At 33.1% G+C, this 26,579-nt stretch overlaps 1 protein-coding gene across 1 annotated transcript; it reads left to right on the forward strand.

Moving 5' to 3' along the window:
- LOC123708518 (echinoderm microtubule-associated protein-like CG42247) lies at window positions 1–23,705 on the forward strand. The gene is made up of 19 exons (XM_045659273.1): window positions 1–495; window positions 9,393–9,578; window positions 10,696–10,812; window positions 11,250–11,377; window positions 11,749–11,873; window positions 12,159–12,297; window positions 13,005–13,154; window positions 13,373–13,544; window positions 14,086–14,181; window positions 16,671–16,808; window positions 17,187–17,318; window positions 18,156–18,284; window positions 18,606–18,734; window positions 19,234–19,362; window positions 19,908–20,070; window positions 20,559–20,741; window positions 20,941–21,036; window positions 21,807–21,921; window positions 22,133–23,705. The coding sequence occupies exons 1-19, from the start codon at window positions 1–3 to the stop codon at window positions 22,284–22,286; spliced, it is 2,976 nt and encodes a 991-aa protein (XP_045515229.1). The 3' UTR covers window positions 22,287–23,705.
- Window positions 23,706–26,579: the final 2,874 nt, after the last annotated feature.

Raw genomic sequence — 26,579 nt, forward strand, 5'->3', positions numbered from 1 at the left:
ATGTCGCGTCGTATGCAGAACAAGCCGCGTCCCAAACCACGCATTCGTTCACAGGTCGCTGAACCAGCCCCACCCGATCCAGCCCCTGCTGCAGAAGACCACCCACCCTCTGATGATGAAAAGAGTTCAGAATGGCATGCATCTCGCCCGCCATCCCCTCCACAGAGAACAGATGACATCTCGGAAGGCTCAGAGGCGACGGTCCGTCCTCTCAGGCCAGAACCTGCTAGTCGATATGCTAACCTCAATTATTGGAAAGCGAGGCGCGTGACGTTCTATCGAAATGGGGATCCTTTTCATCCCGGTGTGGAATTCCGCTTCAAGCCCGGTAGAGATCTGGTCTCAATAGACGTCTTATTAGATAGATTATCTGAAAGGTTGGAGCTGCCGAGGGGTGCACGATTCATTTTTGGCATGGATGGTGACAGGAAGTACAGGCTTGAAGAGCTAGAGGATGGTGCGTCCTACGTCGTCTCATCTTACAAGACATTCAAAGTAAGTACTAAGAAATTATATTATGACCTCATTTCTTGAGTAATTAAAAGTTGAAATAATTGGTCATAAGCACACGTGGCGTGCGTGACCCGAACAAAATACGCTAAGTTAACGTCCTGCGATACAATCGTACATTTTCTTTACTTTTTCCAGACATAAAATACAACTTCCCTTCTTTCACATAAATTTAAAATTAATTAGAATAATATTTCTAGTTCTACAAAACTAAAGTATTAACTGTTATACTTAGATGATGTATTAGGTGGGCGGAATAGTTCGGAGGCCAATACATCGAAGGCGCTACTAGTAATTAATTTATATGATTTTTAGTTAGCTCTAACCATCAAAATACCTGTTTATAATGAAGTGCTAACAACTTTCGTACTATTATTCTGAGTGAAGGACTTTTGTTTGTTTAAAAAATTGATAAAATGGAATTTCGTGTTCTATAACTACACAATGTGTATTGTTTGACGTTTTGAGGTGTTCAAATACTATTTTACTCAATTCATGAATCAGGTACGTTAATATTAACTAGCACTATTAGTTGTTAGTTTAGTTCATCTATGGCGGGTTCTATGATTGAAAGTAAATATGTATCTGTCATACACTAGACTGTCGTTACCTCTTTTAAGAGTAATTATGTTTTATTATGAATAGAACAAAACAGGCTAAATTTCTAATATAAGTATTTAAACCAATCGTACCGAGGCCACGTCCTTGCCCAGATGTGGGTCGCAGGATAACCAGCACGCACCGTCTACAGTCCTCTTATTTGCATTTTGATTACACAAACAATTTTACCTTAAACACAAGAAAGTAATTGCAAAGAAATACAAAATGTTATTTCGAAACGGAAATTTGTCATTACGCAGTAGTTAATGTTTGTTTTAGTCGGAAGGTTTTTGATTACTTTGATTGCCGTGCGTTTTACTTTTCCAAGGATCGTTCATAATGTTTAATTTATTTGTTAGTCATAACGACATTGTACATTATATTTATAATATAAAATATAATCTTAAAGTCTTTGTTTTTTATAAGAACGCGGCACTAGAAATAATAGTTAAAAAGATTTTACCTAATCATTAACATGGCTGTTCTGGATATGTGCGTAGAGAGTTTTCATTACAGATATAATATATTAACCAATAAAAAGTACGCCCGTAAAGAAGAATGAAATTTACACTTAATACATATCTACTAATCTATGTCGTATATTGGCAATGCTTGATTACAATGTCCAATAATATTTAATACAAATTATAATATCGGTAATCGGTTAAAAACTTCTATTTCTAAAACATTGCTGCAAATTGAATAGCAACACAACAAAGTAGGTTGGCAACGGCAGAGGGCATTGCTCCACCTTGCACTTAGTATGCATCAAGACCTTACCATAACATTTAATCTTTAAACACGTGCTGTAATAATGTAATGTATGATAATGTTATATATGTTTTAAATTATGAACTTGTTAATTAAATAAAACGCTACAAGGACGGATTAACTTAGAATTGAAAGTCAGAATTTTCTGGATCGACATGGAAGTTAAGATTTGATTACCAACATCAACTATGCATATTTCTTGATGTATTTTATCTGTTAAGAAAATTATGATGCTTTCAAAACTGAAACCTTTATTAGATAAATGCATATATATTAATTTAATTATCAATTAATAATAATGAATTCAATTACATAAATGGATATATATATACAATAAGTATAAGTTTTGAAAGCATCCTAATTTTCTTAACAGATAAAATAAATCAATATATATCTCTTTTATCTATATCTCATCTCTTTTGTTATCTATATCTCAAATGTCTTTACATCTCTTTTCAACCTTACATTATCACCATACATACTAATCATCGTATGCTCCTAAAATAAAAAAACAACACAGATACCGAGAACGAGTAGATCAATTATTGTTTACAGTTTAGATCTAAGAATTTTTTGTGTTTACATTTGTTACAGTCACTATTGCTTAACGCCGTAGCATGTTCGTAGCTCCGAGTAGCATGACCGTATAACGGCGTAGCACATTGATAAGTACAATTACAGAAATATCGCAGTAAAGAGACTGATATGTAGCAAATTTGTAACATAACATAAGTTTGCATTTTGGTTCCTTTTTAATAAAGGATAAATAATAATAAAAGATTTGGATTCTTAATTTAATACTATACCTTACTTTGGTAGTATTCAATATTAACAATTAAAAATAATTATTCAACTATATACTATTTAATTTATAGTAATAAAAACTTAACTATCGCTGAACCAAAAAACATCTAAATCGGTGTATTTAGTTTTTAAGCGAACCAAACATATATAAGTGTAACAGTTTAGAGCTGAAAAAACCTAATTGATTTAATTCAGAAAACATGCCTTATATTTCTTCCACAACACTTAAATCATATTACAGGGTCCTAACGACCAGGGCGAGGCTTTGAGAAGTCATGGTGCAGATAGCCTTAGTATGATAGTGTATGAAATAATAACTTTCTTACACAACACTAAACAGCATGAAACTATTTTAATAACGATGCAAAGATTTTCAAGGTAAAGGTATACTTATTTAAATATAACTGTAGTATAAATGATTCAACAAATCGAATAACTCTCAAAATAAATGAATATTTATTGAACAACAGAATTATATCACGAAAACAAAAAAGATGCGACAAAGATTTGGGTGTATAATTGTTATGCTCATAAATTACTTTATTGATTTGTTACTAGATACTTCTAGTATACACGTTGTTATAACATAATAAATGTGATAAAACTCTTTATGATAAGCCAAAGAAAACCTTCACGGGCTCACAGATTCGGTGGTCTATAACCTAACACAATGCACCCTGTATATCAATACATTGCATGGCGATGAAAATGCATAAGCTGCATTTTCCGGACGTCGAGGGCGATCAGACGGCATTGTATTGGCGGCGCGGGCCCTGTCCAAATTAGGGATTTAGGTCAAACGTCCGAACGGTCAGTAAATCGTCGATAAAGATATGGTCATAATGAAATACTGTCATGAAAATCATATATACTAATCTTGAGACTGTTATTTAGAAGAAGAACAATGTAAATAGATTATATAAATTTTAATATTTGTCTTTAGAATGGTGTTAGACGTTATAGTTCGTCGTAAATAAACATACAAGTAGTCATATTAAAAGATTATAGTAAGATTTTCCAAGAGAATGGTTAAGCTCTGAAAGTATTATTTAAAGTTTGAGTAGATGGTGTAAATATACAAAATTATAGAAAATTACGGAGTCAGTTTGCGTTTGAGGTGCAAACTAACTGTTTTGGTGTCTGGTAGAACGTCCAGCGCTGTGGAACACGTTTCTGCTCCACGGCATAATTCTGAGCCAGGGCCAGGGCCAGTTACAACCACAACGCACACACATTACGGATTTATTATATATTTTATTCCTTTTTTTTTCTTCCCATATTTTTTTTTTACTTTTATTTTTAATTATTATTATTAATTTGTGTGTTTCGTTAGTATTAAATGTTATATCTATGTCTAAAATAGGCTTTCTACATAGGTACGTAAATTAAACTATAAAATTAACTACATAATTATTTATTATGAGTAGTAATATTTGGGATTGCCAGGAAGGTTCTTGGACCTCGCCGTACACGCGATGACATTATTCGTACCTCATAATAATTAACAAGTCGAGTGTTACCCAAATATTTAATTATGGTTTGAATATAGTTCAAGGTTTCACCTTCGCCTAATATTCTTAATTTACGTTACGCGTAATCTTTGATATCGTGCCATTACCTTCGTGACATTATAAGCTGGGTGTACACGTGAGACCTCGATAAAGGGGTTCTAATTGTAACCGATGTGTATCAGCCCTTACTTATAACGGGCAGTATAACTTGCGTGAAATGTAGAGAGCGACCTTGGGCAAATTCAGCCCCTCCCGACTATGTATTCAAATCCAAATAGTCGCTCACTACCCACCGTCTCAATCGCATTCCAAGCAATTATGATTTGAGACTTTATTCCATAAACATAAAGTTTATATCCGCGCGTGATGCTTGCGCCTTGAAGTCTTTCTGTGATGGAACAAGTAGGCTTTGTTTTGTTAGTGCGGTTCTATCAGCTGTTGTGGGCCTAGTAGCTTATGTGGTGGCATATTACTACGACGTTTCTTTTATAGTTAAAAAGCTTAGTGAAAGTGTCTGTGGCTAGTGTCTTCGAAACTTAAATCGGGAAATTAACAGTCAACATAATTCACATCCTAAATAAACCTCCAATAAACGGTCTATAATTATCAAATAAATAAATTTATCTAACAGTTACTGATACTTTAATCTAATTAAATATATAAAAATAAATTAAAACAAATAAACGAGAAAAAATATCCAAACATTCAGCAGTCAAATTTATGAGCTGCTGAACGGGAGGATTTTTTTAATGCAACTATAAAGCTTTAATAAGCTATTATATTTGAGTGGATTTTTGAGTATTCGACAAGATATACAAAATTACATGTTTCACGTAGCAGCTTATGTGCACTGTATGCAAATTTGTAAATTTGCATTGGACCAACGTCATCTCCGTTTTATTTAAAATACCTAATAGTTATCACTTATAAAAGTTACTTTTCAATGAGTAGCTTCATATAAATAAGTACTAAACTACATTCTTATTACACTAAAGCTCACACACTGCAAATATTTTAACGATTTTAGTAAATTGACTACATTAAAACTAAATTATATCAACTCGAATATAAACTCCAAATTAACTTTCCATTTAAGGCCTTATACCGATAATTTCTTACAGCAATGCTGTTTTCTTTTCAATAATAAATAAATTTAGTTCTAAAGAGCATAAATAGCATTTAAAATTGTTGGCATAAATAAAATAGCACGATATTACTGATGCTATTTATTTATTTAAAATCTTTGGCAGTGAATTATGATACGCGTATCGTAATGATCACTTACAGATATATAAAGCGATATAAATTAATACAAAATATACAAAATCAAGCAATTGTAAAGAGTATTTATTAATATGTATCTATTTGAAATTTATTAATTTATTTTGGGAATACTTACCGTTTAGTGAAATTGTGTATTATAACTATTATATCTTAAAGTATAAAAACAGAAGTTTTCCCGAAACAATTCGACTTGGAGAGTCCTTCAAGAAAAGAGCGCGCCCATTCTTATAAGGCAGGGAACGCACTTGTCTTCTGGTAATATGAGTCCATGGACGGAGTTAATTCTTAACATAAGGTGAGCCTCCTGCCCCTGATATAAAAAAAAAAGTTTGTTAAAAAATTACTATAACAAATTTCACGATTAAAAAGTTAAAACTGCAAATCAACGCACAAAATACATCCTTTTTACGAGTATATATAAAATAATGCATTCGTGAGAGATATAATGATAATCTCGTTACTTGAACTTGACAAGAATATTGAACGCAAATAATATATAAAATTTTATACCAAAATGCTTTATTAAGTAATTAAATTTGTCGATTCAAAATATAATAAAGAGAGACTCCCTATAACTGTTATTTATGATACACTGAAAATAATTATTATTTAATGGTGAACGTAGCATGTCACCCTTGCATACAAAAACTAACTAATAATCATACCCATAATTAATAATTAAATAAGGTTTAATTTAAATAAAACTTCGTTAACTTTACCACGACTGGCGTAAAATTGACACGAGCTACGTAAATAATCTTTTAACGAATCTTTATTTTAATAAAACCTCTTACACTAGGTTAAAGTTGCCTTAAAATTGCACGTATGCAGACATTGTCTATCACCATATCGTCTTCATTTATACATTCCATAACAAAGACAAACCCACTGATATCTAATTTGAAATACATACATACAATAGTGAGTGGGTTGTTTAACTTTACGTAAATCCCCGTTACGAAAGTGTGGCGTCCAAGCAGATACCGGTGGTTAGCTATATCGATGCCTGACAGCGAAGACGACTCTGCCTTCACCGTCATATCACTGCCGGTCTACACTCCTGACCCACCCGTAAGTTTCATACATTTATACCCTAATATAGATAGGAGAACAGCCCTTCCATAATGCCTTGACTCTTAACTGTAGAATTAGGATTACATCTGATCGCAATTCACATAATGAAATAACTGATTAGTTGGCTGTTTAAAATAAATATGGGGCAGCTTTTTAGCTTCTATGGTGAAAATATTAATTATTTTACTAAAGGGTTGATTCCAAACATTCCAATCGTTATTTTTCATGAATCCAACCAATTGATCAACAACTCTGAGTATGGTTGTAAGAATCTCATTGGGTGGAATTACGTCGTACGTTGATCTACTTTTCTTTAAAGCGTTGCTTGTCTATAATTACTAGTACACGCTGTAATAATAACAAGTAATTAAAAATCCTGTACTGATAATGAATATTTTAATTAATTCAAGCAATTTGTTAAAACAATAAGAATATTTTTGTCTATAACTGTATGGACCCTACGGGTAACACTCAAAGCTGCCGACATTATAGCGACAAACAAAAGAATTAACTAAACAATTACATCAAATATATATTTTATACATTATTTCAAGTATATACAATTCAACACATACGCAAATTTTAATTTAATACCAATGTTAAACTACTATAAAAATACATAGACAAAGCTCAAATATTAAGCAATCGTGGAAAACACCGCAGTCTACGTCTATGCAGCAATTTCTGACGTGACCTCGAGCGCGACATCATCGCTTTACTGCCATTTCTATGAACGAAATAAAAACCACATCGAAAGACCTCTGAAATCCATCCAAAGTATATCATATTACGTGTTAGGGTCTGTAGCCACGGTTCATTTGTGCTGGCTGTACGCGTAACGATAAGAAGTGTCCTTGAGCTACGGTCAGTACCATCGTCCAAGGACTCTTGTTTAACAAGGGTCCGTTTTGCTTACCAGCCAGTGGTCGCTCGCCCCTCGTACCTTACACTAGTGCAAAATATCACGAATAAGGATTCGATATTACGCGAAAAGTGCAGAGAATTTGAAAATAACTGACAATCTTACGGTGAGTTTTTCGCCTCTTTTTTACTTTTTAATGACACTTTTATTGTATATACACAATATTTTGTACTTTTATGTACTTTCTGTCTACAACATCACCTTTCAAAGATCTGAAGGGTATGTGTAAGTATGTTCAATATCCAGTAACAGTCTCTAATACTGTATCTAGATTATTTTATCACGAATATTATTCAAACAAATTTTGCTTTTAATATTAAAATCACATAATAATTGCTCCAAGATTGACCGCTAATCAAAATATGAGAAAATTCGTGTATTTCTAAAAAATAATAATAGCGTAAGCGATACATTCCACACATTTCTACGAACTGTAATGTAACGAATAATAAGAAATCGTGAAACACGTTTTATTGAAGTAAAATTCTTTGCGTAATAACTGTTATGGAATTGGGTCAACGATAAAAACTGGGCTATTCAAAAACATCCAAGCAAATTCTTTTCAAGGTAATAAAATTTTCTATAACGACTACAATCGCCTTTCCCGTGTATCGAACTAATTAGCATAAAGTAACTAGTAAAAACTAATTACGACCTAACAGCTAATTTATCTATTACCTAAATAAATGTAATCATATACCTCGAGCACCGTTTATACCCTAGATCTGCATCCATATCATGGAGCGTCTTTATAGACCTACAGTGATAAGCCTACTGTATTTGCTACAGTGGCTGTCACTAGGGCTGACACATATCCTTGTATTTCTTATAAGATTTGCCAGTTTTTACAACATTCTTTCACGTATTTGTACAGAATTAAGAACAGACAAACCACAGTTTAAAACGCACGTATAACCACTCGAATACAACTGGAATTTGTTAAAACCAGATACTATGAAATTGATATTATCTCATATAGATATGCTCCGGTACATGGTCTTCACATATAATTATCAAATCAATATACAAAATATTGTAAAAACGATTTTCAAAGAGTAAGTAAAATATTTCTAACTTGTAATTTTGACTATCAAAGTGCCTTTTTAATTCGACATTCTTCTGGCAATGTGAGTGGCCATGGGAGACGGTAGCACTTAACATCGGATGAGCCTTCTGCCCGTTTGCCTCCTATTACATAAAAAAAAAATAGGTTGGGGAATAAGTTTCTTCGCATTTTTTAAGAAAATTTACAACAGTTTATTTACATTTAACTAAAGTATGTAGGTACCATTTTGTTCGATAACTTTTTGCCATCTTGTAAGTAGGGACATGATCCCTCATGACTGCTATATAAATTTTGGGACTTCTGATCAAAATACCGCGACAATTGGCAGTCGTCTCGTTATGTTAACCTGACACTGCCTTAAGAATTCTGAAGACACCGAAACATGTAGAAATCTGGACCTCCCAGCCAAGCTTACTTAATTTTTTTTTCTTAATGTGTGTCTAGCGTTATCATGACGAAAATCCACACCCGTTCTGTTGAATAATTCCTGTCACTTTCTCTCAACTTCTTGATTTAATCTCATCAGGTGTTCGCAGTAGAGTTCATAATGAATAAAGCCCTTCCAATCCCACCACACACACAGCATCACCTTGTTGCGAGTTACCGTGGGTTTCGCCACATTCTTTGAAGCCTGACCGGACTTTGACCGCGACCTTTTTCGAACGTTCTTATTGTATGTGATCCACTTTTCATTACCAGTTATCAGCTTCTTCAAAAATGGTTCGGTTTCATTACGTCGTAATAAAAAATCACAAATGAGTACTCGGTTCATTAGGTTTCTTTCGGTGAGCTCAATTCTTCGCGAACTTACTTAATTAAATTAAAAATACGAATTATGTACATTTAATAGGCAGCAAGTTACGGAAAGAAGAACGGGATGTGGTATGGCGGTACGAGCACAGCCAACAGCGGCTGGTCACGTGCAGGCACTCGCAAGCAATCCGTAGCAGAGTCTGATGCTCCGCCACCAGGGGGCGGCAAGCCTTCCAGTGGCCGGGTCATCCGGATCATTAATAATATGGACCACTCTATACAGGTATATATGTTAATTAAATTGCTTATAACACTGGGATATATATTATAGTATATTTGGATAATGTTAGGATTTCTGCTAGTTATGTTTCTACTTAAATTACATATAATGTTAAACATTCACAATAACGACAATAATTGAGTAATAAATTGGTTTTTAAGTTGCCAAAATTAGTAAAAACTGCGCAGCTGTGTTCGTTCTTTTGTCGCTTTATAATCCTAGCCCGCAATAAACTCGACTGTCGGCATCATGCATACGAACTTTCTAAGAAATTCGTTCTTTTATTTACAAATTGCGTTTGCTTGCACGTGTAGACTGTTGTTGACCATGACTAATAAGTAGGAGTAATGGATTATCTAGATGTTTTTCTTCTGTCTATTTATCAATTTTCTATAACGCCATAAGATGTACAGTCCCTTTATTGTCGTTATATAGAGTTTACACTGTAAGTGTCAAACTTCGAGTTTTGAATGATTCGAGAATAGTTGGGAATTATCAAATTTCCAAGTCTTGGTCATATTTGAAATAATATTTAAAAAAAAAATATTTTACAAAACCTCAACCAAGGTCACCCATCCGTGGGTTGTGTAAATATTTTTATAAAATTTTCTAAGACCGTTTCACATATAAAAATGCCCTAATACATGATTTAGTTCTAACTTATAATTAAAAGTAATAAACTGGCACGAAAACGATTTAAATTTTGATTAAACGTATACTTTCTTAAGCCTTATCGTTGCTAAATTGAAGGGTAGTTAAAAACGCGATTTGTTACTATGAATTTTTAACTGTAGTGTGTACATAATAGTCTAAATAGTCGAGATCGAAATTTTGTTGACTAGCATTTTAAGGACATATGTCATATGTTAATGGTAACATAATGAGCATATTTATTGGTTGATATCATTTCCTAATTGTGATGGTGGAAAAGGTGGCTAAAGGAGATGAATTTTCTGTCCATTATTCACATAATCAGTTTTCCCATCTAACATTTAGAGTTCTGTCCCATTCTTACTATATCCAAATCAAGTTATCTATTGTCATAAAATTCAAAGAAATTGGCAAGTCTTTTAGTAAAATAGATTTTTGTAACTTTTTATAATTTGGTCAATAATTACAGTGTCGAGTACTTTTAAATCTGAGGACGACTCAACCCTTTGAAGAGGTCCTCGAAGATTTGGGACAAGTGTTAAAAATGAGTGGGGCTAAAAGAATGTACACGGTGAATGGACAAGAGGTAATATATGATTTATTACTTTTAAACATTAATCGATAATATTTCTCCATTAACTTTACAGCCTTTTTGCTGTACGGACCTAATGTTATTTTATGTATCTCTTCTTCCTTGTATACTTATAATCTTAATTTATGAAATCTAAATTGTATATTTGTATATATCTAATAGTTTTACACACTGAAAGACAAAGAACCTAAACAAAGAAAACACATTAATTGTCTTACACAGACTAATAATCATGTCATTATTTGACATGAAAGCGGTACATTGGATATAATGAATTTGTAAGAACTTAGTCAGATTTGTGTGTCAATTAATTAATGAATAAAACTTACAATGTAATTAATATCAATTATTAATTAAAAATCACCTTCTCCGTGAAATTAATATAAGGTAGAAATAACAGTCTAATATAATGTGAAATTACTATAAAACAGGTACGAAGTTTCTCGCAATTACGAAATGAATTTGCCGACGTCGAGACGTTTTACTTAGGCACTGTTATTGTGCCGCCATCTTTGAGTCCAGGTGTTGCAGCTCTACCTATAGAATCACCCATCAGGAGGTTAGTTAGAATGTTATTCTTTGACTAAAAAATAGCTTTTAACGTATAGGGCGGTGAGGGGTTAAATATATATTAATTTATTGAGGTATAAAGAAAGATGAAGATTTCTATAATTTAGTTTTCCTTCACTCTCAATTTTTGCCTGTGACTGCGTGTGTGTGCGTACAGCGTGAGGTAATTCCATGTCATGGAGGTGGTTGCCATTAAAAGCTAGTACTAGTGTTGTATCTGTACATTAATTTTCCATATAAAATATTATCCGCCTTCTGTGCTAACCTGAATCTTGGTCTTATAGTCTTTTGTCGAAGGCTTCAAAGCCAGGATGCTGACAATAGAGTCTCAGGGTTACTATAGATATGTTATTTTTAAAGATCACGTTCAAGAGCCAACGTAGCAGCACTGCCAATTACAGAAGATACTCGTGGAAGACGAGCTCGCAGTAAGAGTAGACCAAGAATACTGTATGCACCCGAAGGAGAAATTATACGCAATACCGGTAAAATATTCAGTAACTTTTTTGTATGCACCAACTGCGTTGTCAGGTTTTGCTCTATCAATGTGTAATATTGACAAAACAAGACTCTATATTATAAATAATAACCTAGCTAAGGCCTATTTATAATTTAGTGTGTAGCCTATTTTGTAGTTAAATAAAAAACTAACTTTTCAGAAGGACTTTTTAAATAATTCCTTTTTATGATGGGATAAACTACCGAAGTATATTTATGTTTGTTGAAAGTAAAACATGTCTTTTATTTAATATAAATAATATTTGTTGTAGATTACACACTTTTGGAAGTTTTAAAGGAGGAGCCAATTCGGGTAACAATACGTGGGCTTCGACGAACATTCTACCCGCCCATTCACCACCCACCGATTGACAATTCACCCCCGGACAAGAAATTACAACTGGATTGGGTGTACGTATTGGTTGATCTATATTATCCCGTAAATTATTTGTTTACCAAAGTAATGGTACAATTATCAAATTTTCTGTTCTATTGGAAATACTGTTTGAAGGTCAAAGTTTCGTTTGTTTAAAAAAATAAACACTAAGGGTATCAGTACAAGAAGTGCAAAACAAATCAACAGAAATAAAGTTACAAGTAATAATTACCTTAATCTAAAATAAAATAAAAATTGCAAAAATACAAAGGAATAAGAAAATTTATGAATTACAAAAGTCACGATTGAGCAGCATACAATATGATTTAGATGTTTATATGTAGAAGACTTTTAGAAGAGGTAAGAGAGGAAGCCAATCTTATGGAGTCGGGGAGAGTATTCCACAATTTTATGGCAGAAGTCCTAAACGATCATATTTTACTTCGCTTGGCTTAAATTATATTTCACTTTTAAAGTGTATTAGGAACCACTTTCAAGAAATACTTTACAAATATAAAATCAGTTAAAGACAACATACCCAATGACTTAAAATCGTATTATTTAAAACTTGAATGTAACAAAGAATGTTTGGGTTTTTTTCAATGTTACTGCTAATTTAATAATAAACAAATCAGTTAATTTAAGTTTATTATATGAAATTCCAAAATTTATGCTTATGTTTTGTTGCCGAAGAGATATGATAGTGGAAAATAACATCTAAATTTCTGAAACCAAAATACAGATACGGATACCGAGGAGCCGATTCCAGAAAAAATCTTTGGGTTCTTCCCACTGGAGAACTGTTATACTATGTCGCAGCTATCGCAGTAATGTATGACAGGGACGAAGAATCCCAAAGGCATTATATGGGACACACAGAAGATATTCAATGGTAAGTTCCGCAACACTATTTAAATATTTAATTTTATTTAAATATTTAAAGGTGAAAATTGGATACTAATAGCAGAGGTCATTCTCTATTAACTAGGCTTTTTGGTGTAAATAAAAAAATAATTATAAAGAGTTATATGTTTTGTTAAAAAATTACCAATTATTTATTAAGTCTACCAATTTAACATTTTTAAATAATACTTAATATTTTAATAACAGTATGGAATTACACCCGTCCCGAGAGCTCGTAGCTAGCGGACAACGAGCAGGTCGTGGTCGTCGTGCACAAGCTCATGTGCGAATATGGAGTACTGATACTTTGCAGACTTTACACGTCTTTGGGATGGCGGAGTTTGAAGCTGGTGTGTCTGCGGTGGCCTTTTCTCAGCTGGTATGACCTTTGTTTTTATTTGAAAAAATATGAATAAGATATTACCATCACTGTCTTCATTATATGAACAAACGAAAAAAAATCGTTTAAAATTATGAAGATATTAATATATACATATATTATAATAATAGCGTCGGGGCTTTTCCATAGCCTTTAAACCAAGGGATAAAATTTCAAGCGTGTGTCAATAGCGTATACGACGCAAATAAATAAAAAAGCCTTTTAATTCTTTCTTATAAAACAAGAAGTTAGTTTACTTACATATAATTATTAGCTTTGTTAGTAATTAAGTTTGTATCCTAAATTTACTGGTGTTAGTTTTTTCTTAACCTTACTATCAAACTATTATTCTTCATTCTGTAAGAACTCCTCTGTAGGTAGGCCTCCTCCAAAGACAGCCATACGACACATTTACTATATTATATAAATTCGATCGATCGAATTTACTACAAGACAGATATTGACAACGCATATAGCTTAAAACATACAAACTGCATACCTCATTCGTGTCTTTAATTTTAAACTATTATTTTACACGAAGAATGGAGGAAGCTACGTCATGGCTGTAGACAGTGGTCGCGAGAGTATTCTTTCCGTGTGGCAGTGGCAATGGGGACATCTTCTTGGGAAAGTTGCTGTAAGTACATCAGATCAGCGATAGATTTTTGTTGTATAAAGATTACACAAAATGTTCATTCTCCAATAACTGTTTTTTTTTATTTAATAGATACTTTTTTATTGATGTTACACTGAATAAATGATACTTTTATTTAAATTTTGTGACACTACAGCTTTTTTATAAATCTAGGCCACAGACTTCTTCCTTTGTTTTAAAACGAAGTTACCGTACGAGCAAAATTTTATTGCGAACAGGAGAAATGAATAGTGTGATCCGAACTTATAGGAATTTGTTTAGGAATCCTTTAACCGCTCGGTTAATGATCGTATAACTGACCTTGCTAGTCTCAAGGCCGGTTGTATAGATGGAATGTTCGATTGTCGCCACGAAATGCACTTCGTTCACGAATTTACTAACCGTATCTTACGAAAAATATACACAAAAGTTCATACTTCAATGTGTTTATAAAATAAAGAATAATGCTTATTTTTATTCATATTTCCACGACATGGAATACTATATTTCTTTGAACACACTAAGCTTGTATCCTACTTATGTTTATGATTAATAATTGTTAGGGACGTTATTGACTTTATTTTTATTGTAACTGGGTATATTAATAAAATGATAACTAAATTAAATAAATGTAAATATGTAGTATAATGTAGTTTTAGTTTTAAACGTTATAATTTATTTTAATCTATCTATCTAAAAATAAATAAAAATGTATTAAATTACATAAGATATACAAGTAGTGCAAAAAATACATGTTTATACACAATTATTAAGACAAAAACTAAACAGGAACAAAAAAACAAACTAAACTAAAAAGATGATACATTAAAAATAGAAAGTAAAAAGACACATAAATCACGATAATTTAAGATAAGTCTCACGTCAGTTAGTAGTTGGAAAGAAAGTTAGGGATACGATGTGGACAGGTAATACTTGTACAGAAGTTATTTAAAGAAAGATAGAGAAGGAGCTAAGCGAATAGAGACGGGAACTGAATTCCATAGCCTAACTGCAGAGACCTTAAAGGAATCGCCAAAAAAGGAGGAGTGGAGAGGAGGATGGAATTTCAAGGGTATAGTTTTCGGAAGAGCGTAAGCTATAGTTCTGGGCTCCCAAAAAATTGAAATCATTTTTAAGATAGGAAGGAGTTTTAGGGTTAAGGGGTAATGCGTAAGGAATTAAAAAAAACAGTAGTATTGTGTTTATTGTATTCATCACAAACATGCAAAAATACAAAAACATTTTCTTCAAATTAGTAAATATAACAAACTTTCATTCGGAGGTCGTAGGTTCGAGCCCCAGCTGTGTACCATTGGACTTGGTGAGCATTTAACATGTAACATTCGCTTGAAGGGTGAAGGAAAACGTCGTGAGGAAACGGCTTGCCTTAGACTTAAAAAGTCAACGGCGTGTGTCAGGCACAGGAGGCTGATCACCTACTTGCCTATTAGATGATCATGAAACAGATTCAGACATCTGAGTCAAGACCTACAAAAAGTTGTAGCGCCACTAATAACATTATCTATGCTAAAAAAATTCATATTACGTCATTGTTTATTTCAAATCATAAATTTGATAATATTGTACGAATACTTTTTCTTGGCGACTGTTCACTGAATTGTCACGCAAGGTACTCGGCATGTGACCTGATTTTGTAACAACTTTATTTGAATTATATGAAATGGAAATTGAACATCAAAATAATATTAATTACACGTATGTTTTACTAATTATTTATTTGCATGTCTTATTAGTTTACTTTACTATTACTCAACAGATTTGATAGCATTAAAAACATATACTTAAGTCCTAAATAAACCCATAGTTGTATCGGTTTGAGCGTGCGACTCTGCGGCTGTGTACCAATGTACTGTTAAGTTTATGTGCGCATTCAACATTTCTTGGTGAAGGAAAACATCGTTTGGTTTCTGGCATGCGCTAGAACTTAGAACCAAAAAGTCGGCAGCGTGAGTCGGGAATTTTGAAGGCTCCTTACCTACATTCCTATTAGAAACAGTAAATTATCACGAAACAGACACAGAAATTGAATGCCTAAAAAATTAGCATAGCAGATTTTCTGTTCGCAATAACTTAGTGATACAAAATAAACCTATTTTCTAGTACTACATTCTATGTATTATAGGTTCTAATGTCGTCGTTATAATTATAGTTTCGGGTATGTAGGAGCAGAAATCTGATCACCACTTGCCTTAAAAGTGTCCACGCTTGTGCGTCATGGTTAAAACACTTCCATGTGCGGGTCACAAACTTATTCATTATTAATGAAAATCGAAAATAAATGTCAAAACTGTATTATTTTGGCATTAGAATAGATAATATTTTACTATGAGAGATAACATAATTTAAAAAGTTTTATTAATTAATTATATTTACTATAACTGCTCGTATTATCAACACATCAAACGATTCCACAACGTTATTATATATATGCAAATATGTGTACAATATCAAAACAAAAATAACTTTCCTAGACGCTGCAAGAGGAACTCATGGGAGCAGCTTTTCATCCACTGGATGACAATTTGCTAATCACACACGGTAAAGGACATCTTGCGTTTTGGAATCGACGTAAAGACGGATTCTTCGAACGGACAGACATTATCAAACCTGTAAGTAATTCAATCAAACTTGACTTTTACGATGAATTGTAAATATATTCATTCATATTAACGTTTTTATTATTAAATTCAGACGAAGGCTTAAATTACGCTGTAGGTTTTGTAACCTAATGTAAAATATGAAAGCTAGCGTGTATTGCTAAGCTTTTATAATGTTATAAAATTAAACGATTACGACGATCAAGTGTACAAATCAACATTAAATGAGAATTTTGCAACAGATAAAAACGACATTTTTTTACAATATGTTGACCTCCCGATTACGAACGCTAAAAGGAATCGAACAGGCTATTTACGTAAATAATTCGTGTTGCAATAAAGCTTTTGAACTAACTTGCAACTAAACTTAAATTTTAATTTATTTATCAGCCCTCAAGAACTCACGTAACAGCTCTTCAATTCGAACAAGATGGCGATGTTGTGACGGCCGATAGTGATGGTTTTATCACAATTTATAGTGTCGATAGTGATGGAGCTTACTTTGTTCGAATGGAATTTGAGGTAAATTGATATCGTTATTTCCAACACACAAATATACAGATTTTTAAAATTTTCTTAACCTACATAGTAATTAGTATCTAAAAATTAAAAAATAATAAATTGTAAATACAACTACAATTTTAAAAAGCTTGATTCCTGTGGCATTTCATGTTGGCAACATGTCCTCGCTGAATTGCGATATTATTCGTATAGCGAGGAAAGCACCAGCCCTGGGGTCACCAAGACCAAGAGTCTCTAGTCTCTACTCCAAAGGGTACAAAATCGAAGTTGGAGGAAAGATATTTGAGCCGTTCACTATTGTGAAAATAGTTAGTTTAATAATTTATTCACTTAAGGATACAAAATATTTTAAATTCGCAAGGAGGGATCTCTCTTTAGTTATTTAAATGTATCAACAAAAAACATACTCGAAAAAAACAAACAAGAATAGTAAACAGGAAAACCAACAAGCTTACAAATTATTACAACAAACTATCTTAAAATCAGAAAAAAGCATAAGAACTATCTGTTAATCTATGAGGTCTTTATATATCTGTAATGTGTGTAATTAATACACCTTTCAAGGAACACACATGTTCTTTATCAGAAATATTCTGCCCAAACGGAAAAAATTTAATATTATATATATTTACACTAACTTTACCATTAGGTAGGTCAAGTACAATTGTGTACGCTATTAACTAAGTACTTCTTCTGTCAAATAATGTTTACGCTGTGATGTAAGCAGATAGAAGATACAAAAGTACTAGTTGAAACAGACTGATAGTTTATGAAAAAGCTGATTAAACTGACTAACGCTTTTATGTAAACGTTGTAACGCTTCAATGATCTTTCCAGGCACATATAAAAGGCATCAGCTCGTTAGTAATGCTCTCAGAAGGTACTCTCATTTCGGGAGGTGAAAGAGATAGAAAGATCGCAGCCTGGGACTCCCTGCAGAATTACAAGAGGATAACGGAAACAAAGGTATCCGAATACATACGATACTTAGTTAAATTACACAATTAATAATTAAATAAACACTAATTAAATAGCTTGTTAGCGATAAGGCCGCCCGTTGCCTAATTAATTAAATATTTTTCTATAAGTATGTATTTTTTTGTATAAGGTAACCAATAAATATATGTGAAATTACGTTTTACGATTTATGTCCTAAATCCTACAACAGTTTTCTTAACCGTTGTTTCTCTTTTTTATACCATTAACCAATAAGTCAGTTAGTAAATCTTGACAAATTATAGTCCTGTATAAATGTACACCAAATTAAAACACAATTTTTTATTCTAGCTTCCAGACACAGCGGGTGGGGTTCGAAGTATCTACCCACAACGACCAGGCAGAAATGATGGCAACTTGTATGTAGGGACAACTAGGAACAATATTATGGAAGGATCTTTACAACGGAGGTTTAATCAAGTTCGTATATGTATTTTTTGTATTATTTATTGCTCCTAGCAATGTCCAGGCTGCTACAGGTATACACTTGGTAACAATAGGCTTATTTCTGCGAAATTAAAATCTTTACGTCTGCCTTTACAAAATTATATTTATTTAAAATTATTTAGATAAATTTAACTAGGTACCTATATAATATTTGTCCCTCATAGTAACCATGACACCATTTCGTATCTTGGGTCAATTCTTGGAAAAATTTTACAGTATTGTGCCTTTTGAGATACAATGAGAATTTTATATAGAGTATTCAAAATAATAGTAGAAGCTGTTCTTTGGTTTCTCAATACAAAGCTAATTAATCAGATTTTATAAGTAATAAAATTAACGAAATTCGATTAATATTATTAAAACCATTAAGTTAGATACTGTTAGATGACAGAGCTTTGTCGTTAATTTAAAAGTTAAAGGAAAATAAAATTTCGTTTTGCCTTAGTACTTTATACGGCGTAAACAATTTCAGATAGTCTTTGGACATCACAAGCAGCTAATGGGTGTTGCAGTTCACCCCGATGACGAAATGTTTGCTACCGCTGGGAATGACAAGAGCATAGCACTGTGGAAAGGGCATAAACTTGTATTTGCTACTCAGGTACTCATATTTGTTAAATAAGTGGTCCAACTGGGATAAGACGGAAAATTTCTATGATTAATTTGGTGATCTATGTTTTAGAGAGGGAAATTTATACCGTAGACTGTTGTATAGTAATGATAACAATCGAAACTGTCCTCAGTTTTGTTGCAATGGTGAATTTCCACCTCTGGTAATAAGGGCTGACCTTTCTATTTCATTAATGTTTTGCCTCAGATAAGGTCTCCCGTATAATATGGGTAATATTTTTTAACCCCACCTGAAGAGTCGGAAGCAAAAAAGAGCAGAGTCATAGTTGCACCAATATATGCGCAATTTTTTTCCAATTAATTTAATTGCATTACAGAATAATATAATAATATCATAATAAGTTACTTTAGAAGTTACTTTTTTTATGTTGATCACCTACTTATCCACTAAGAATTTTTGTTTACCAAAACAGATGCAGAAATCTGAATCCAATAATAGGATAATAGATCACCTATAGTACTGGTAGCTAGTTGTTAGTCAAACAATAAACGTATATAAATTAATTTATATTTTAGGTGGGTTATGAATGCGTATCCCTAACCTGGCACTCGGGAGGTGGAGCTCTAGCAGCTGGTAGCACTGAGGGTCACCTAATTGTATTGAATGCGGATGCAGGTGCACCAGTTTGTACTGTCAGAGTCTGTGGCTCCCCACTCAACTGTTTGCAGTATAATACAGGTAATTGGTTAAAGTACTATTGAGAAGGTATTTTATCTTATTTACAAAGACCTTAGTACAAGTAATATTACCAGCCTCAGTGGAACAAAACCAGCTATCCACTGAAGTATTTCCGAACAAATTCGACTTAGGGTACTTAGAAAAGAGCGGGCCAATTCTTAAAAGCCCGGCAATGCACTTGCGAGCCTTCTGTAAATGTGAGTCTCTATGGGCGGTGGTATTACTTAACATCAGGTGAGTGTTCCTGCCTGCCCGTTTGCCTCCCATTACATTAAAAAAATTGTTTAATTACCTGTTGCAAAGACACATTACGATGGTGTTAGACAAGAAAAGAGCGTACCAATTCGTAAAAGGTCGACAATGTGAGTGTCCATGGGCAGCGGTGTCACTTAACGTTAGATCAGCCTCCTGGCCGTTTGCTCCTATTAAAGCAATATCATATTATTACTATAATATAACATATTTTATTGTTGAATTAAATTTTCTAGCTGGCGACGTTTTGGCAATAGGCTCTCAAAACGGCAGTATTTACTTGTTCCGCGTGTCCCGAGATGGCTTTTCTTATAAGAAGTGGAATAAAATTCGCGGAGCACAACCATTAGTTCACCTCGACTGGAGTCTTGACGGGAACTACTTACAAACTGTTACAGCGGATTACGATTTAGCTTTTTGTAAGTTATTTATTAAATACGTAGTTTAAAAATACCAAGTACATAAGGTTAAGGATCACTCACTACTTTGTTTACCATTAGAAAATGAAAAAGATTCTCGAACAAACGAATACATTATAAATGATTTTCCGACTATTTTTTGTAATGCCCGCACTATATTCAATAGTTCAGAAGTGATTTTTATTCATTTAATTTTCAGGGGACATCAAAGCCTTATCACCAGAGAAGAGTCCAATGGCCATGAAAGATGTTAAGTGGTCGACTTATAACTCAACTGTTGGCTTCCTAGTATCAGGTTATCTAAATTATTTATTATCACCATACCATAGTATCAGGTATGGTGTTATCTATACCGATTCAATATGTATAACACTTGGCCCATATCCTAACTTATCTGATGTTATGTACATTAGAAACTCTTTATTTAATTATTTCCCCATCACTATTCTACCTTAACAGTTACAACTAATTTGATAGAACGCTAGAATAATACCTACACCGATTATACTACAAAAAAAATACTTTTAAAAAATTATATTCATATGCCTCTTGTGAACTCAGCCAGTGTACAGACAAATAGGTCTACCTCAGTAGAAATCTTGTTAATTACTCGTATTGCTCGCGTGAGTGGCGCTTTGCTAACCAAGTTGGAATGTGCGCGCGGTACATCCAAAAGTTTTGCGAAGTTTTGTTATGACTTTGCGTTCCCGAAAAACTTTCAGACAAACATCCTACATACATTTGTGGTTCGAATTCTTATTAGGTGAATATACGGAAATAAGATATAAATATTACCGATTCCCAACAATATCATGCAACATTAATCTCATGGGGATTTTAGTCTCTAAATAGTTATGGTTTAAGAAATCAACAATTGGGTGCAAGGCTCCTCCAACCCTTTCCAGATTCCTCTATCTTTGCCAGTTTTTTCCCGCTAAGGCTATCTTCCTCCAGGCCTTAACTAATTGTCATATTAAAAATTATTGATAAGAAATGTAATCTTATTATTTAAATTTTGTCTAGTTCCTACAATATATCTATATTATATCACCTAATATTTTTTAGGAATGTGGAACAATCGTTTCTACCCGATGACGTCATTAATAACTGCCTCGAGCAGATCGTCTGCTCACGATCTCCTTATAAGCGGGGATTCTGATGGATACCTACGTTTGTTCAGGTATAATTTATTTATTTATTATACCTGTACAAATACAAGTAATATAAATTATTAGGAATACAACGAACGGCCTTACGGCTAACAAGATATCTCTTTCATGCAACCCTAGTACGGAAAAAATACTAACAAAAATAAAATTACAATTACAATATTGTCTTTCGAGTTGATATACTTAAACCTAGCTTAATTATTTATTACAAACTGGTTTCAGATACCCGTGTGCTAGTGCAAAGGCGGAGTACAATGAAGTCAAAGTGTATTCAGGAGCTGTCCTTTCCTCTCGCTTTATGTTCAACGACCGCTGTTTAGTGTCCTCTGGTGGTACCGAGGCTGCTTTGATGTTATGGGAGTTGGTAGAAGACTAGCGCCGACCTCGGGCACCTCCAGCCCTTATAGTGGAACCGCCTACACCCTCGCCACAAGCATTTCACGTTCTAGACTTCGACGAACTCGACTGAAACGTTTTCGAATTTCAAACGGTGTTTGGAGTATTTGAAAATCTTTCTTCCGTCTGGATCGACGTGTGTGATTAAAGACCACTTTATCGCATATTTTACGACGATAAATCTACGATCGAAAACTACACAAGAACTTTGGTCGGAACAGGTCATATTGAAAATGACTAAAAGTCGTATTGTGTCTAAGAATCGAATTTCGAAAGTTGAAATTGAAAGAAATGCACTGAAGTTAGGCGAATGGATTTCGGATTGAAGTAATTTAACGAAGTTGACAATGGCTGAAGATGCATATTCGACTGCGTTACTTAATGTGAGATAGCAAGAGACTTCGAACCGAGATTATAGAAGATGGAGGTGCCTAGACTTTTTAGAATTGAATTACCTACAGTTGGTTCTGGATAGTTCAGGAATCTTGTTTGATATCTGTAAATACTTATTCTATTCGGGATTTTTGTAACTTTCTACGTATCTTCTATGCAGTCAACTTAATTCCAGGAATCTGTGTTACTGTTAGTAATAAAAGTAATGATTGTCCGCATAATTTTATATATTTGTAGTGAAGCAAAATGAATATGTGATAGAAATATTGCAGAATATAAATTTATATTTTTATTTACATAGAACATTAAATGAAACGGTTTCACTTTAAGTTTCGCTTAGCACGGCTTTGAGTTATTAGGATATAAGAGTTATATATTTAGATATAGGCACAGTATTCACTGCCATTCCTGTATAAATTAATCACTAACGTAGACACACCACTAATTTATTGTAAATTATATTTGTTCTTGTTCTATGGTCATTAATCATTCCCGATTGGGATTTGCACTATATTTAAGCATGTTTATTAAATACTTGCAAAAGAAACCAGTCAATTGAGCATATAAAATGAGAGCACAAGACAAAATATTGCGTTTGATTTTGATTGATCGTACGTAACGTATATCAACACAAAACAGACTAGGCGACTAGTAATATAATATCGTTATAAGTTAAATTAATAGTATCAATATATAATATAACTTATAAAGGCCAATTGTAGTTTTTAGCCTGTTATTGTTGTAGGCTATCATTTTACATTCTCACTGCTTAGCTGTGTAAGTGGCCCACTTTCAAATGTTTCTTAGTATTGTGCTAGAAGGGCGAGAAGTATGGAACGTACCTTATAATAAAATTATCAACTGGATTCAAAAAGCAACATTGAATGATTCATAAATTACAACTATACTTTCTTTATTTTTTTAATCTATTAATATTAATCATAATATGGTTTGAACGCGGCAATCTCAGGAAATACTAGTTAAAAATGATTATTTAGTATTCATGCACAGCTCTTGGTTTTATTATGTCGTAGACAATGTAGTATAATCATGAGGACGTATGTATTATTGTTAATTTTAAAAACAATTGTAAGTTTCACACAAGTGTTAAATATCTTCAAATAGATTTCAAAGCGGTAAACAATTTAGATTATCTTTATCAAGTTATACAGATTGTGTAAGAAATATTCGTATAGTATATATTGTATTCCCAACAATTTAAATTTCAAAAATAAATCTTTACCACTTATAATGACTTTTAATTCACGAGCATGCACTTGAATAAAACAAAATACGATACGTAATATTATTTTTAAAACCCCACGTATTTATTATTACGTATATATTATTATATCCATAATTCTATGTTCGTCAAAAACTAATTTTTAGTAAACAATAACTTCGTGAATTTAAGGATATTTTTTTGCGAATGACTTACCTCATTACAAAAAAAGTTTGGCTTGCAGTAGCATTCAAAATTCTGCCTCTCAGCCGGAATTCGATGATGACGCACTCCATAGCGCATGAAATCCCTTACGACAGCAGGATCTTCACGACAATGCTTCAGCGCACTCCGCAAAACGGACTGTTGAATATTTGACTATGGCAGGTGACGAGATAATGAGTCATCAGCCATACAGTCCTGACCTGGTGTCCTGCGACTTTCATTTATTCCCAAGAACTAAAGATAAAATTCGAGGTATTCGCTTTACGAGCCCTTTCGGATTTCTTGAACAACAATAAAAGAAAATTGACAACTTTCTACATTAAGCCGTTTTTCATTTTCTAAACATTTTCAGTGTTACCTGGGTATATTTCACTGGCCTTAGTAAATAGGTAGTAGGTAAATAGATAATAATTATTTAAATATGTTGACGTCCTGGTGGACAGAAAAACTGTCTCGAGTGTTTGTTTCCACCACACCAACTTCTTTTCAATTTAAGATTATGTATACAACAAATATTTAAAATATAGTTGGCACCAGAAGATGAAGGCTATATTTTGGTCATTCATGGGCAATAAATGAAATAATATATCGGATTAAATACTTTAATAATTATTTCTAAAAGTCTAACGATATAACCGTATTCTAAGTCAACTTTTACTTTACTAGAAGGTAGCAAATATTTTTTTATTAACAGTAACAATTTAATTTAAAAATATACTTTAAATCTATCTAATAATCTTATTTATTTAAACTCACAATTTTAATAATATTATTATTCTACAAATCAAGAATACCTACAAAATCTACTATCCAGCCAGTCCCACCATTGCTCATTGTAGTGGTATAAACAACTTTAACATAATTGTCTTCGCTAGTATAGTCAGCCGGCGTTTCAGAACAATACGATGAAACGAAGTTGCCATTCCTATCAACCAAACTAACGTAATTCTGATCGCATAGTACACCTAAATCAAATTCACTGAAGTGCAGTCGGAGCTGAGTGCCAATCGGCGTCTCAAGCTCCCATTCACAAGTCGACCTCTTCCTATATACTTCTGGATACATAGGACTCGCTATTCTACCAAACTCATTTACCAGTGTACCCCCACATCCCCGCCCTTTATCTGTAGTAACATAATTAATATTATACATTATTTGCTCAGAACTTTTCATGACATTGTGCAACAGCAAATACCTTCCTGTCGAAATAACTGATTGCATAATATAGGATGATTGAACTTTATACAAACTTTGAGATGACAATTTATCACCGTCAAATATTTCAAAATATGCCTCACCATGGTAGTAACTAGGGTACATTTCAATTATATATATTGATATTGTGTGGTTTTCAGGAGCAGTTATCAAATTAGAACAACTTAATATATTTTCATTGTAATCTTGGATATAGCTATTTTGTAGTAGCCCATAAGGCTCTGTATAATTTCTTCCACATTGGCCAAGGTACGATACCTCCAACTCTACACCTTTGTGAGCTGATGACGACTCAGCAGTAGTTATCAGATTTATATTTATATCGCCGTTTAAATAAAAATCTAGTGTTTTATTTGAGCCACACACAACAAACATTTCCGGCTTTAAGTTTATGATTGAATTGAAACATGAAGAAACTGAAAAGAAACTGTCGGCATTGTGATATAAAACAAAATCTTTTCCAATGGTCGTATTTGTTCTAGGTAAATTTGTTATAATCATCTTATCGTTTAAACAGTGATTCGCTGTACCTGGTTCTAGGTCAAGATAGTTAACTCGTAAATGTATTGGAATAAAAGACCTAGTACCCTTTAAAATATATTTACAATGTAAACCCCGCGGTATGTCACCGCGTCCAAACCCAGGCGAATGTATTTTTTGAACATTAAAATCGACCATTATTTCAGTTGGAAAACATCTGGAAGACTGTAAGCTTAAACTTATTTCAAAGCCAGAACTCACTATTTCACCATCAGTTGACAATCTGATACTTAAAACATTAGTCGATGATACTATCGCAGGTGGCAAAGTGTGTCCACAAAACTTGTCAATCAAAAGACTATCTGGATTAAGCCCATCCCGTATCTCAACGAAGTCGCAGCTGCATTTTCTAATACCTATCGCTGTTTGATTGACATCAGCACATGGTGATACATGAAAAGCTGTAAATTCAACTTTCACAACATGATCTTCTGGGGCTTTAACAAACCAATGACAATCTAAGTAGTTTTCGTATACAAATGAATTACCTATCCGTGGGGATTTTAACAAGTATTGAGTAACATATATTAAATTGATAACACCTCCACACCCAATAGCTTCGCTATAGCTAAAAGTAATCTGCGCCTGAAAGCCTTTGACGTTAAAAATGAAATCAGATACAAATTGAACAATTGCCTTACTACTATTACTCTTTATTACAGTAGAAGATGTAATTTT

Source organism: Pieris brassicae, chromosome 4 (genome assembly GCF_905147105.1).
Source record: "Pieris brassicae chromosome 4, ilPieBrab1.1, whole genome shotgun sequence".
Taxonomy (NCBI): domain Eukaryota; kingdom Metazoa; phylum Arthropoda; class Insecta; order Lepidoptera; family Pieridae; genus Pieris; species Pieris brassicae.